The 12,745-nt window shown below is 43.7% G+C and overlaps 1 protein-coding gene across 1 annotated transcript in view; it reads left to right on the top strand.

The window, feature by feature from the left end:
• Positions 1 to 12,745, top strand: part of LOC129642004 (mucin-16-like) — a 115,626-nt gene that overhangs the window by 46,581 nt on the left and 56,300 nt on the right. Inside the window, exons 12-19 of the mRNA XM_055566570.1 lie at positions 101 to 234; positions 327 to 394; positions 4,408 to 4,580; positions 7,418 to 7,453; positions 7,675 to 7,740; positions 9,651 to 9,781; positions 9,877 to 9,944; positions 11,038 to 11,210. Coding sequence (XP_055422545.1) covers positions 101 to 234; positions 327 to 394; positions 4,408 to 4,580; positions 7,418 to 7,453; positions 7,675 to 7,740; positions 9,651 to 9,781; positions 9,877 to 9,944; positions 11,038 to 11,210 — 849 coding nt within the window. The remainder of the gene's footprint in view (positions 1 to 100; positions 235 to 326; positions 395 to 4,407; positions 4,581 to 7,417; positions 7,454 to 7,674; positions 7,741 to 9,650; positions 9,782 to 9,876; positions 9,945 to 11,037; positions 11,211 to 12,745) is intronic.

The following is a 12,745-nucleotide window of genomic DNA, read 5'->3' as shown; positions in this document are numbered from 1 at the left end:
ACCCCGATGTGGGCAGTGGGGTAAAGATGTGCCCTTAGAGCCTTAGCTCCCGCCCTCAGCCCAGGCTTGACTCAGGACTGGCCTCATTTTACTTTCCCAGCCATTTCAGCTGCAATTCCTTTCTTGATGCCTTTTACTGTCAACTTCACCATCACCAACCTGCACTACACAGAAGACCTGGGACACTCGGACTCTAAGATATTCAAAGACACTGAGAGAGACCTGCAGCTGCAGGTGAGAGACCCACACCAACGCCCACCTTGCCTCGACCTCCCAACAGCCTGCTGTCTTGTCCCTCTCACTCATCTCCCTCTCATTCTTTCCAGCTCAGGCCTTTGTTCAGAAACAGCAGCATTGGTTCCCGGTACGCCGGCTGTAGACTGACCTTGCTCAGGTGAGACGTCTCCCAGGGAACTAAGATCTCACATGCTTCGTGGCATGGCCAAAAGATTAAAAAAGAAGAAGAATGAGTGAATAATAGCCGTATTTCACCTACCTCCACCCCCCGCCAAAAGAAAAGCATAATGAGGAAGGGGGTCATGGTTTCTATTTTTCCACAATATTATCATCTGGCTTTAGTGGAAGACACAGCAGACTATATGCTTCTGCATTCCATATTTACAATATTTCACCTTGTGGCCTCTGGAGAAAAAAATCATTGTATACTCTTGAAAGAGTAAAAGTGAAAATAATATCTTAGTATAACTATGAAAATATTTTTCACTTGGTGGATGCCCTGTAAGGTTGAGGAACTCTAGGGGTGTCTGGGCTGCACTTTGAGAACTGCTGTACTATGCTATAGGGACATGTTATGGGAATATTTTGAAGTGCATGGATAATACCAAGCAGAATTCCCAGACAAGAGAGGAATGGGATCTGTCTTCCTTCCTGAAAAAGCCACTGCTTTGGGTGAATCACTGTAGGGTCAGCTCAAATTCAAGACAAAGATTTTTTTTCCTTTATTTATTTATTTAAAATATGTTTTCATGGAACTAGTTCTTTTTATATATAACATTTTTTTATATAACATTTTTAAATTGGAGTATAATTGCTTTTGGAGTAGGAAATGGCAACCCACTCCAGTATTCTTGCCTAGAAAATTCCATGGACAGAGGGGCCTGGCAGGTTCTCAAAGAGTCAGACACAACTGAAACGATTTAGCACACACACATGCACGAGCAACTCAACACACAATTGCTTTACAATATTGTGTTAGTTTCTGCTGTACAACAAAGTGAATCAGCTATATGTATACATCTATCCCTTCCCTCTAGAGCCTCCCTCCCACCCCAACCCCCATCCCACCCCTCTAGGTTGTCAAAGAACACCAAGCTGAGCTCCCTGTGGTATGCAGTAGCTTCCCACTAGCTATCTGTTTCACACATGGTAGTGTATACACGCCAGTGCTATGCTCTCCATTCATCCTACCGTCCTCTTTCTCCCCTGTGTCCGCATGTCCTTTCTCTACATCTTCATCTCTATTCCTCCCCTGCAAGTAGGTTCATCTGTGCCATTTTTCTAGATTCCATATATATGCATTAATATAATTTGTTTTTCTCTTTCTGACTTACTTCACTCTGTATGACAGACTCTAGGTCCATCCACATGACTACAAATGATCCAATTTTGTTCCTTTTTATGGCTGAGTAATATTTCATTGTTTGTATGTACCACATCTTCATTATCCATTCATCTGTCGATGGACATCTAGGTTGCTTCCACAAGACAAAGATTTTTTGAACCATCTTTCCCTTTATTTCTTCTTAACTCATTTTCTCTGTTTTTCTCCAAACTTGGTTGCCCGCCCAACATGTGTTCCCAAAGAGTTGACCTCAGCCTTTGGATTTGCCCATGTTAAAATAAAATCCCCCCCTTTCAGGCTCCATGAAGGTTGTTACACCATGTCACAGCCAGCCATGGGGTGATTCATTCACTGTCTCCAAGGTCTATGATGCTCTTGGGTTTCCCTTCCACATGCTGTTGCTGTTCAGTTGCTAAGTCATGTCCAACTCTTTGGGACCCCATGGACTGCAGTATGCCAGGCTCCTCTGTCCTTCAGTATCTCCTGGAGTTTGCTCAAATTTATGTCCATTGAGTCAGTGATGCTATCTAACCATCTCATACTCTGCTGCCCCCTTCTCCTCCTGCCTTCAACTTTCCCAGCATCAGGGTCTTTTTCCAAAGAGTCTGCTCTTCACATGAGGTGGCCAAAGTATTGGAACTTTGGTATCTGTCCTTCCAATGAATATTCAGGGTTGATTTCCTTTAGAATTAACTGGTTTGATCACCTTGAAGTTCAAGGGACTCTCAGGAGTTTTTTTCAGCACCACAATTCCACATGCTCCCTATCCTAGAAATCTCTGTTGTCCTCCCTAAGATTTTTACATCCCCAACCCCAGGGCCCAAGCAGGACTCTGGTTACTGGAGTGGTCACTATCTGTATTTACCTTCATGAGTAGACAGGGAGTGTACTAAGGGCTGGTAGGTGAAACAATGAGCTTGAATCAATTAATAAAAAGAATGAGGATAATATTACTGAGCCATAAAAAGGGACAAAATTGGGTCATTTGCAGACATGTGGATGGGCCTTGAGAGCATCATACAGAGTGAATAAGTCAGAAATAGAAAAGCAAATATCATAAATTAACACATGTATAATCTAGAAAAATGGTATAGATGATTTTATTTGCAAAACAGAAATAGAGACACAGATGTAAAGAACAAATAAATGGATACCAAGACAGAAGGGGGGATGGAAGGAATTGGAAGATTATGATTGACTTATGTACACTACTGATCTACTATGTATAAATATTCAACTGATGGGAACATGCTGTATAGCACAGGGAGCTCTACTTAATGCGCTCTGGTGACCTGAATGAGATGGAAGTCCAAAAGGGAGGGTGCATATGTAAACAGTCTTATGGACTCTGTGAGAGAGGGAGAGGGTGGGAAGATTTGGGAGAATGGCATTGAAACATATAAAATATCATGTATGAAACGAGTTGCCAGTCCAGGTTCGAAGCACGATACTGGATGCTTGGGGCTGGTGCACTGGGACGACCCAGAGGGATGGAATGGGGAGGGAAGAGGGAGGAGGGTTCAGGATGGGGAACACATGTATACCTGTGGCAGATTCATTTTGATATTTGGCAAAACTAATACAGTTATGTAAAGTTTAAAAATAAAATAAAATTAAAAAAAATAAAAAATAAATAAAAATAAAAAACAAACAAGAAAAATATGGCTAATTCACTTTTCTCTATGGTAGAAACTAACAAACATTGTAAAGCAGCTATACTCCAATAAAAATTAATTTAAAAAAATTAAAACTTAAAAAAAAAAATGGGGATGAAAAGAAGAAATTGAGCTAAGGAGTAGCCCTGCAGAGTATTGAACTTAGGAGCCGGAGGGATCTGGAGCCCCACATAAGATGGAAAAAGATATGTTTGAAAAAGCAGGTGAAATCCAGGGAAGAGTGCTGACCTAGGGACTTTTCTGGTGGTCCAGTGGCTAAGACTCCACACTCCCAATGCAGGGGGGCTGGGTTCCACCCCTGGTCAGGGAACTAGAAGCCCACACATGTCGCAGTAAAGACCTGGCACAGCCAAAACAATAAAATAAAACAAATAAATATTTTTTTAAAAAACAGGGAAGTGATCTTAAAAAGGGTAAAAATAAACATCTACAAAATGCAAATAGAGTTACAGATGTAGAGAACAAACTTATGGTTACCAGCAAGTAAGGTGTAGGGAGGGATAAATTGGAAGATAGGGATTGATATATACACACTACTCTATACAAAACAGATAACTCATTTTTATAAACAACTAAGGACCTACTCTCAGAGAAGGGAATGGCACCCCACTCCAGTACTCTTGCCTGGAAAATCCCATGGACGGAGGAGCCTGGAAGGCTGCGGTCCATGGGGTCGCTAGGAGTCGGACACTACTGAAGCGACTTCACTTTCACTTTTCACTTTTCACTTTCATGCATTGGAGAAGGAAATAGCAACCCACTCCAGTGTTCTTGCCTGGAGAATCCCAGGGATGGGGGAGCCTGGTGGGCTGCCATCTGTGGGGGTCACACAGAGTAGGACACGACTGAAGCGACTTAGCGACTTAGCAACTTAGCAAGGACCTACTCTATACCACATGGAACTCTGCTCAATACTCTTTAATGGCCTAGGTCTATATGGGAAAAGAATCTTAAAAGGAGTGGATACATGTCTAACTAATTCACTTTGCTGTACAGCAGAAACTAACACAAAATTGTAAGTCAACTATCCTCCAAAAAGAATTTTTAAAAAATAAAACCAAGGAGTGCAATTGAAGGGGAAGCAATGTCAAGAGCATCCAACCTTTAAGCATCCTTCATGTTCCTGTTCCTGTGTCCCTTCTTCCCCAGGGCTGATAAGGATGAAATAAGCACCAGGATGGATGCGGTGTGCACCTACCGCTCAGATCCCACGGGCTTCAGGCTGGACACAGAACGTCTGTATTGGGAACTAAGCCGGCAGACCCAGGGTGTCACTCGGCTGGACCACTACACCCTGGACAGGAACAGTCTCTATGTCAATGGTGAGTAGCTCTACGCTAGCTGGGGTCTCCTCCCTCTCCCCAGATGGGGTCTCCTTGCAGTGTGATTTCTCTGTACCCACTTTCATAGTTCTGGAACAACCTAGAATTTCCATAGGGACTCAGTTCTCTCCCCTCAGAACAACTTAAAAGGAACTTTTCAGATCTGGAAATAAAGATTCCCTCCAAAGTCTTCTTCATTCCAATGACCTTTCACAGAAGCCCAAATGAAACACGCAGACATCTAGGAAGAAAGCAAGCCCACGGCAGTCACTGGGATTAACTCTTTCCCGAGAAACAATGGGTTTGCAATGCAGTGACTAATCCTCACGTCTTTATTTTCCCAATAACAGCTTGTGGTCCTTTACTCACTCTCCAAGGCCCTGCTGGAACTAAACCCCACCCAAGAAATAAACAACAAAGCTGTTAGTAATGTTTTTTAGCAACAAATTCCTTTGCAATAATGCTCTTAGCAACAATACCTACAATAACACCTGTACTAAAGGCTAGTTTATATTGAAGGACCCATGTTCTAGAGCGTTATATGTATTATGCCTTGGTAATCCTGCCCAACATGGAGTTTTATGTATATTTGGACTTTTATGTATATTTTGGAGTTTTATGTATATTTTTGGAGTTTTATGTATATTTTACAGAGGAACAAACAAGGCTCAGGAAGAGAAATCCATTTTTCCAAGACCAGACAAACTAATACAATTGGTAGACTTGGGACTCAAACCTAAATTGACTCTAAAATCTAAGCCTGCCTAATTACTAGGCTACACTCCAGACTAACCCAGCTAAATACCAAGCTCAAATATTGGGATGGAAAAGAATATTAAAGGACTTCTAGGGACTTCCCTGGTGATCCAGTGGCTAAGACTCCACACTCCCAATGCAGGGGACCCAGGTTCGATCCCTGGTCAGGAAACTGGATCCCACATGCTGCAGTTAAGAGTTCACATGCCGCAAGTAAAGACCCCATGTGACACAACTAAGCCCCAACACAGCCAAATAAACAAGTAAATAGAAACAAATATTCAAAAAATAAAGGACCTCTAATATGACAATTTAAACTAATTAATTATGTCCTCATTATATCAACTTGGACAATGTCTTTCTTCTTGGATTAAAATCTGTTTTGTATTTCAGTAGTCCTTAAAAATTACCTAAAAGCAGTAATTAACTACTGTGGGTTTTGGTGAATTACAGGTCTTGCTTCAGTTAAGCCCTGGTCCTGCCTTTTACTTACTCTGTGGCCCTGGGCAAGTCATGACCTCTCTAGACTTTTGTCCATTTTTTAGAGTGAAGTTCTTTTTTAAAGTCATCTAAGATTAGTGTGAGGGTCAAATGAGATAAACCTGAATAATTCAAGTTAACTGGGCAGAATAATTCAAGTTAACTGTCTCAGAGAGGAGTTTTATTTCAATAAACCCATTCAAACCATCAAATACAAATTAAGTTTCAGTTACATTTCTTTGTTGTTATTATTTATTCTCTAAGTCATTTCCAACTCATTTGCAACTTCATGGACTGTAGCCCACCAGGTTCCTCTGTCCATGGGATTTCCCAGGCAAGAATACTGGAGTGGATTGCCATTTCCTTCTCCTGGGGATCTTTCCTACCCAGGGATCAAACCCATGTCTCCTGCATAGGTAGACAGGTTCTTAACCATTGAGTCACCAAAGAGGATCCTAGCCATGATCCAGAACCATGCTTATTCAAACCCTCTTTCCCTCATTTTCTCTTATTCTCCAACTTTATACTCTCTGGCTGACCCCCAAGTCTCTCTCTCTCTTCCTCTCTCTCACTATCTCAATCCCAACATCACAGAAGTCCAAGAACTACGCTGTCAAAGCTCAAGCTTTGTCTTTGGAGAGTTGGGGAGTGGGAGAAACTCAAAGAGCAAGGACAAAATTATATATCATGGATGAAGAAACACAAATAAGGCTGAAAACACTCACAAGAAATTGTTGTCCTTGTTCATTTGATAAAGCCCCAGTGGCTCAGATGGTAAAGAAGATGCCTGCAATGTGGGAGACCCGGATTCAGCCCCTGGGTCAGGAAGACCCCCTGGAGAAGGGAATGGCAACCCACTCCACTGAGATAGTGATGGAAAGGGAGAGAAAGAGAGACTTGGGGGTCAGCCAGAGAGCATAAAGTTGGAAAATAAGAGAAAATGGGGGGAAAGAGGATTTGAATAAGTATGGTTCTGGATCATGGATAGGGTCCTCTTGGGTGGTTCAATGGTAAAGAACCCATCTACCTATGCAGGAGACATGGGTTCAATCCCTAGGTTGGGAAGATCTCTTGGAGAAGGGAATGGCAACCCACTCCAATATTCTTGCCTAGAAAATTCCATAGACAGGTCCATGGGGTTGCAAAGAGTTGGACATGACTGAGAGACTAACACATTCATTTGGTGAGGTTGATAATATTCCAGGGAGCTGGTAAATTCCCCAAAAAAACTGAGAGTGGTTTGATCATTGTCTTCTTTGAGGTTAATGGTTATGAGGATGAAATTAATCAGAAGGACCAGAGTAAGAGGCAGTTCACTCACAAAGAGTAACCATCAGGACCTCCCCAGTGGTCAAGTGATTAAGACTCTACCCTCCCAATGCAGGGGGCACAGGTTCGATCTCTAGTCAGGGACCTAAGATCCCACATGCTGCACTGTGTGGCCAAAAAATTTAAAAAAATGAAGAACCATCATTATTTATTGGTGAATCTCAAAGAAAATACTCAGGAAGGTCTGTAAGTTTGTGTTTCTAGTTCTACACTTCACTCCTTTCTTAATGTTCTCCCATCATTTTATGCTTTCTTTCTGCCTCTCCTTGCAGGTTACAACCATCGGTACTGGATCCCCACCACCAGCAGTGAGTAATGAGGGCTCAAATGTTTCCATGACCCTGGGACCCTTCCACCCTAAACCTGCTCCCTGGGAGGAACGCATGCCCCATTCCCCAAATCCTCAGCCCCACAATAGCCTCAGACCAGCAGAAGTCTCAGGTTAAGCCAAGGAACAGATGTAAGTTTCCATCAACCACTGTTACCTCTCATAGCTTTATGAAAGGCCCCAACAGTTTTATTCTTTCAGCTCCAGTGACCTCCACCTTCTCTCCAGGACCTCCAGTATCTCCAGCTTCCATCCCTAGCTCTACAGGTAAGAATCTAATCTTTGGATCTCATGAAACTTCAACTTCCATTCAATGGCTGATGGATTCTTGCGTGGTCTGGACCCTGATGCCCACACAGCCTCAGCCCATCCCACTGTCTACCCTGCTCCCTAGTCCAGCCTCATTTCTGTTCCTGCAGGGCCCAAACATCCGTCCATCCTTACTGTTCTAGGAACTCAGCTGTGCTTGGTTCTTCCTTGTTCTCCAGATCTCATCTCAGCATGTTCTTGCTCAGACACCACCTCCTAGAAAATAGCTTTTCCCTAGCTGATCTCTATTCTATTTCTATGAACAGTTCCTTCCTGGATATTACTGCTATTCTGTTACCAGGAATGTGGAGGAAAGGGAACCCTTGTACACTGTTAGTGGGGATCTAAATTGATGTAGCCACTGAGCAAAACAGTACAGAGGTTTCTCAAAAAACTAGAAGTAGAAGCACTATATGATCCAGCAGTTTAACTCGGGTATATATATAGCCAAAGAAAACAAAAACACTGATTCGAAAAGACACTGTACTCCCAATGTTCAGAACAGCACTGTTTGTAATTGTCAAGTTATGAAGGCAACCTAAGTGTCCATCAACAGATGAATCAATAAAGATCTCACACACACACACAGCATGGAATACTACTCCTCTTAAACAAGAATGAAATTTTGCCATTTGTGAGCAACCTGGATGGACTTGAAGGGCATTATGCTTAGTAAAATAAATCAGACAGAGAAAGACAAGTACTGTATGATATCACTTATATGTGGAATCTAAAAAAAATACAACAAACTAGTTAATATAACAAAAAAGAAGCTGACTCACAGGTATAGAGAAGAAAGTAGTGGTTATCAGTAGGAATTGGGGAAGGGCGATACAGAGGTGGGGAGGGGGAGATACAAACTATTGGGTGTAAGATAGAGTCAAGGATGTATTGTACAGCACAGGGAATGTAGTTAATATTTTGTAATACCTGTAAATGGAAATATTTGCAAATTTAAAACTGTGTAAAATTTTTCAAATCATTCAAAAAAATTTTAATAAATGTAGACGTGTCCATGAAATATATAAGATGCACTTTTTTTTCAATTTTTATTAGGATATGTTGTGTTAGTTTCAGGTGTACAACAAAGTTCTACATATATCTATATCCACTCTTTTTTTAGATTCTTTTCCCATATAGACCATATAATGACCCATATAGGTCATTACAGAGTGTTGAGTTCCCTGTGATATACAGTAGGTCCTTATTAGTGATCTATTTTATATATAGTAGTGTATATATTGAATAAGGAGATGGCAACCCACTCCAGTGTCCTTGCCTGGAGAATCCCAGGGACAGAGGAGCCTGGTGGGCTTCTGTCTATGGGGTCGCACAGAGTTGGACATGACTGAAGCAACTTAGCATGGTCTGGACCCTGATGCCCACTCAATCTTATATGTCAATTTCAATCTTCCAGTTTATTCTTCCCTCCCTCCTTCCCCCTCTGGTAACCATAAGTTAGGATTAATAGAATATATAAAATGCACATTTTAAAAAGTTACTGCTATTTTGATTTCTTGACTTTTTTCAAGTATTTGTGGCCTAAAGCTTGAGCTCAAAAGGTCTTGGTACCTCCTGTTCCTTCCTACAAAATAGCCCACAACATGTCAACCTTTTGGACACTCTGAGATAAGAGAGTTGAGGTTCCCTTTCAAGTTGATGTCACACTTCTAACTAAGACAAAGGTCCCTTCTCCTCCTCTAGCTGACTGAGGGGGGGGGGGGTGTTTATCCCAGTGGGCCATCTCAGTCTGATTCACCTACTGAACAGTGATGCCCAGAGAGATGCCACTGGTCCCTCCCACGCCCCTGCCCTGAACAGCTCGGACCTAAGACTGATAGGTCTCCTCTCTCTCTTTCTCCCTCCAGTTGCAGACACGGGCCCAGCCCTGGTGCCGTTCACCCTTAATTTCACCATCACCAACCTGTTCTATACCCCAGACATGGGGCACCGAGGATCCGAGAAGTTCAACTTCACTGAGAGGGTTCTGAATCACCTGGTAAGAGCCCTTCAGTCCTGAGCTAGCCTGCCTCATCCTCACCCCACCTGGCACCTTGGCTCCTCCCACTTATCTCCCTCTCACCTCCCCCTCAGCTTGGTCCTCTGCTCAAGAACTCCAGTGTCGGCCCACTCTACTCTAACTGCAGACTGACCCTGCTCAGGTAAGGCAAGGCTCCCCCATCTCCACACACACACGCAACCTGAGGGCTGCACTGTTACAGGCCAGCTCACCTGGAGGGGAAGACCTGTGGTTTACGATGTGGTGGGGCAGCTGTTGTTTAGTCGCTCAGTCGTATCCGACTCTTTGAGACCCCATGGACAGTAACCCGCCAGGCCCCTCTGTCCATGGGAGTCTCCAGGCAAGAATACTGAAACGGGTTGCCATTTCCTCCTCCAGGGGATTTTCCCAACCAAGGGATTGCATCTGCACCTCCTCTGTCTCCTGCATTAGCAGGAGGATTCATTAAGAGAGAGACTGTTACCAACCAGGGTTCTTGTCCTTCTTAATAGAAATTGATCAGATGCCAGACAGGAAATTCAGGCAAGGCTTTATTGGAGTTCCCGCTGAAGCAGTGGCGGGGTGGGGGGGTGAGAACAAGCAACAGTTCTTTTGTTTTTTTGCTCCCCAAGGGGTGGAGCAAACTGGTCCCTTATATGAGCTGAGGATAGGGGTGCTTCCAGGGGGTCAGAGCGGTGACTTGGGTGGTCTGCCCACCGATTTGGTGGTGCTGTGTGCAAGGTGCGTGCGTAGTATCCTATTTTTGCTCCCAAACCCCTGTTTTTGTTAAGTGGCAGTTGGGTTGGGTTTTTTTTTGTTTGTTCTCTTTGTATTTTGTTGTCCATAATTTGCCCCAACAGCTGGGGCAGTGGTAAAGAATCTGCCTGCCAATGTAAGAGATGCAGGAAACATGGGTTCAATCCCTGGGTGGAGAAGATCCCCTGAAGAAGGAAATGACAACCCACTCCAGTATTCTTGCCTGGGAAATCCCATGGACAGAGGTGCCTGGTAGGCTACAATCCACGGGGTCACAAAAAGACACAACTGAGCAACTGAGCACAGGCACACATACACTCAGTTATTTTTAGCCCATTATATTTTCTTCATATTTTATTGCTGGAGGAGACATTTGTCCAAGTGGAAGCCCTGCATCAAAGAGTCTTACATCCCAGGTCCCAGCCTATTTCAAGATGAACAAAGTATGTAACTCACCCACATCTCTGAATGTCCCTATTCCTCTGTTCCTGCCATCCTAGGACTGAAAAGGATGGAGCAGCAACGGGAGTGGATGCCATCTGCACCTACTATCCTGACCCCACACGTCCTGGGCTGGACAGAGAAAAGTTGTACCAGGAGCTGAGTCAGCTGACTCATGGTGTCACCAGGATAGGCAACTACACTCTGGACAGTAACAGCCTCTATGTCAATGGTGAGTGTCCGTGTTGCAGCCAGGGTCTCCTACAGTCCCATGTCTCTCTATACCAATAGTTCGCAACCTGGGAAGATTCTGCATCCCAGGGGATATTTGACCAAGTCTGGAGACATTTTTCAAGTCATCACTGGAGGGGTGCTAGTGACATCTAGTGGTTAGAGGCCAGAAGTGCTACTAAACATTTCTTGTTCAGTCGCCAAGTCGTCTCTGACTCTTCGCGACCCCATGGACTGCCGCAGGCCAGGCTTTCCTGTCTGCCACCATCTTCTGGAGTTTGCCCAAGTTCATGTCCATTGAATCGATGATGCCATCCAACCATCTCATTCTCTGTCGCCCTCTTCTCCTTCTGCCTTCAATCTTTCCCAGCATCAGGGTCTTACTAAACATCCCACAATGCAAAAGGCAGCCTCCCCACCATGAAGAACTCTCTAGACCAGTGGTCCTCAGCCTTTTTGACACCTGGGACTGGTTTTGTGGAAGAAAATTTTCCCACGAACCAGAGTGGAGGTGGAGGGGGGATGGTTTGATTCAAGCACATTACACTTATTGCACACTTTATTCGTTGTGATATGTAATGAAATATATACCTGAGCTTCCCAGGTAGCTCAGTGGTAAAGACGCTGCCTGCCAATGCAGGAGATTCGAGTTTGATTCCTGGGTTGGGAAGGTCCCCTGGAGGAGGAAATGACAACCCATTCCAGTATTCTTGCCTGGAAAATTCCATGGACAGAGGAGCCTGGTGGGCTACAGTCCATGGGGTCGCAAAGAGTAGAACATGATGGATGCACGCACACAACACACCACAGCAGCAGTGGCCACGGTGCCCCAAGACTAATAACTGCCACCGTAGCTAATTCGTACCAAAAGTTTCTTCCGTGCCAGGAATTATAATAAGGACTTTATTTCTGTGATCTCATATTAATTTTATCCCAAACTCTGTGACTTATTCCACTCATTTTTACAGACAGCCATCATGCATTCAGGCAGGAAATCATTTGCCCCAGATAACCCATCCATAATGCAAGGGAGAGTCAAGACTCAAATGGAAAGTTAAGTCTAAATTCCAAGTTCTGAACCACAAGGCAACACTGTAGACCATCCGGTGCAAGCCAGTCAGCACAGGAGAGAGAGGCTTTGATGATCTCTAGCCAGCAATCCAACCTGATGCTTGATTAGTTATTTCCCTTCTATGTCAGCTTGGAAATGTCCTTTCTATATGGTTTGGAATATATATTTTACTGAATTGACAATAGCACATCCTGCGTGGTGTCTATAGAAGGTTTAACTCCAGAATTGGGACTAACTGAAAGCATATTAATAGCATGGAGATTGATGAGTGACAGACCTCTGTTTTATGTGACGCTGGACAAGCCATGTGACCTCTCCAGGCTCTAAGGCCCCATCTATAGAATGGACTAAACACACATACCACACAGGATTGTCCTGACAATCAAATGAGATGATCTAGCAACAATCCAAGTAAATCACAGAGCTCCCCTTAGTCCAGCCTTCATTCCCATCTCCCAGAGAGT

The sequence above is a fragment of the Bubalus kerabau genome, chromosome 1 (genome assembly GCF_029407905.1).
Source record: "Bubalus kerabau isolate K-KA32 ecotype Philippines breed swamp buffalo chromosome 1, PCC_UOA_SB_1v2, whole genome shotgun sequence".
Lineage (NCBI taxonomy): Eukaryota > Metazoa > Chordata > Mammalia > Artiodactyla > Bovidae > Bubalus > Bubalus kerabau.
Note: the sequence above shows the minus strand (reverse complement) of the source record. Positions and strands in the feature narration are given on the sequence as shown.